A 2052-nucleotide genomic window follows, 5' to 3' on the forward strand; every position below is an offset into this window, starting at 1 on the left:
GGACTACTCGAGAGATAAATTCTGTGAAAGCCCACAATTCATCTCCTGAAATCTGACGACCGGTGAAAAAAGAATAAAATATGCTTGATCACAATTACCTTGTAATACAAACGGATGATATCACTACAAAAAAAGTCCACTTTTACTGAACTACTATTGTAGATGAGTCTGGAATTTTCGTACTATATAATAGCGTTAATTAAATGCTATGGTAGAGTTTCACTAAACGGGAACCTAAAAAAAACACTAATCTTATTACTTTTCCACGCAACTCGCGAAAGACCTTTCTCCATTCTCACTCTCCCTCTTTCCTTAGTAACCCTAAAAAAACATTCTACCACTATCTCCATCTCGAAAAACTCTAATCCGCTAATCATGTTCCAAAATTAAGGTCGCCACATCCATTGTTGTCGATTGTGAAGGTATCGGAGGTCCAAATTGCGACATCTATGTCGATTGTTAGCTCACATCGAAGTGTTGTTTTGTTGCTTTGCTTTCCTGTTTGTTTTCTTTCATGTTTGCTTTGCGTTCCTGTTTGCTTTGCTTTGATTCATTTATTCTATTCTTAACAACATTATACTTGATTCATCATTTTATTGTTTTCGATTTAGAGTCAAGCGATAAGATAATGTATATTTTATGGTTGTCTCAGCTTGAATAGCGAGAATATTGTGTTTAATTTTGATTATGCATCGATTTTGATTTTGTCTCAGCTTGAATAGCGAGTATATATATATATATTGAGTTATCGTCTGATATCTTTTGTGTTTCTTGTTTTGAGTTTGAGTGATTATATTATGTATTACTATGAAATAGTTCTTTATGTTACTAAAGGTTTCAATTTAGGTCTTAGAACATAGAATGGTGGACAAAGCATGGGTACATCTGAGCAGGTAATGAATTTAATCATATATGTTAGGTTTCACTATGTGTTTAGACACTGAACTTGTTATTTTTTTGTTTTTGTTTTCATGTCACTGAAGAGTTGATCCTGCTTATGAGAGAGGGGATTCTAAGTTTGTATGGGAAGTGGCTGCAGCTTTGGGAGGAATTGATATGATTGTGTGTCCTTGCATTGACTGCCGTAATATAGATTGTCACTGCGGAAGTGTGGTAGTTGATCACCTTGTTACTAGGGGAATGGATGAGACTTATGAGAAGCGGTCTGATTGGTACCTACATGGAGAATTGAGCTCAGGGGTTGCAGATGAAAGCAGGGAAAGTCAATGGAATGATGAGATCATTGGGTTATACAGAGCTGATGAGTGTTTTGATGAAGCTTTAGTTGGTACAGTGGATTTCTCTGAGATGGCAGAGGGAGAGGACAAAAAAGAAGATGAAGTTTTGGCAAAGCTAGCTGATGCTGAAACACCTTTGTATCTGACCTGTGCAAACTATAGCAAGTTATCTGCAATAGTGTCATTATTTAGATTGAAGACTCATAATGGATGGTCTGACAAGAGTTTCAATGATCTTCTAGAGATGTTGCCGGAGATGTTACCAGAGGAGAATGTGCTACACACTTCACTGTATGAGATTAAGAAATTTTTGAAATCATTTAATATGGGTTACGAGAAAATTCATGCATGTGTGAATGACTGCTACCTATTCAGAAAGAAGTTGAAGAAGCTTGAGTACTGTCCAAAATGCAAGGCATCGAGATGGAAGACTAATATCCATACTGGTGAGATCCCACAAAAAGTATTACACTACTTTCCAATAATCCCAAGATTGAATAGAATTTATCGGTCTGAGGAAATGGCCAACGATTTAAGGTGGCACTTTAGCAACAAAAGCACTGATGGAAAACTTCGTCACCATGCTGATTCAGTCACATGGGATCAGATGAATGCGAAATACCCTACCTTGGCCGCTGAAGAAAGGAACATGAGGCATGGACTTTCAATTAATCCATTCAATATGAAGAATACTATGTACAGTTGCTGGCCGGTATTGTTAGTCAACTACAACTTGCCACCTGATTTATGTATGAAGAATGAGAACATCATGCTTTCATTGTTGATTCCTGGTCCACTTAGAGCCTCTCATTGA

At 37.0% G+C, this 2052-nt stretch overlaps 1 protein-coding gene across 1 annotated transcript; it reads left to right on the forward strand.

The window, feature by feature from the left end:
• The first annotated feature begins 861 nt into the window (after positions 1-861).
• LOC106329988 lies at positions 862-2052 on the forward strand. Its single transcript, XM_013768565.1, has 2 exons — positions 862-893; positions 984-2052. The coding sequence occupies exons 1-2, from the start codon at positions 862-864 to the stop codon at positions 2050-2052; spliced, it is 1101 nt and encodes a 366-aa protein (XP_013624019.1).

Source organism: Brassica oleracea, chromosome C3 (assembly GCF_000695525.1).
Source record: "Brassica oleracea var. oleracea cultivar TO1000 chromosome C3, BOL, whole genome shotgun sequence".
Lineage (NCBI taxonomy): Eukaryota > Viridiplantae > Streptophyta > Magnoliopsida > Brassicales > Brassicaceae > Brassica > Brassica oleracea.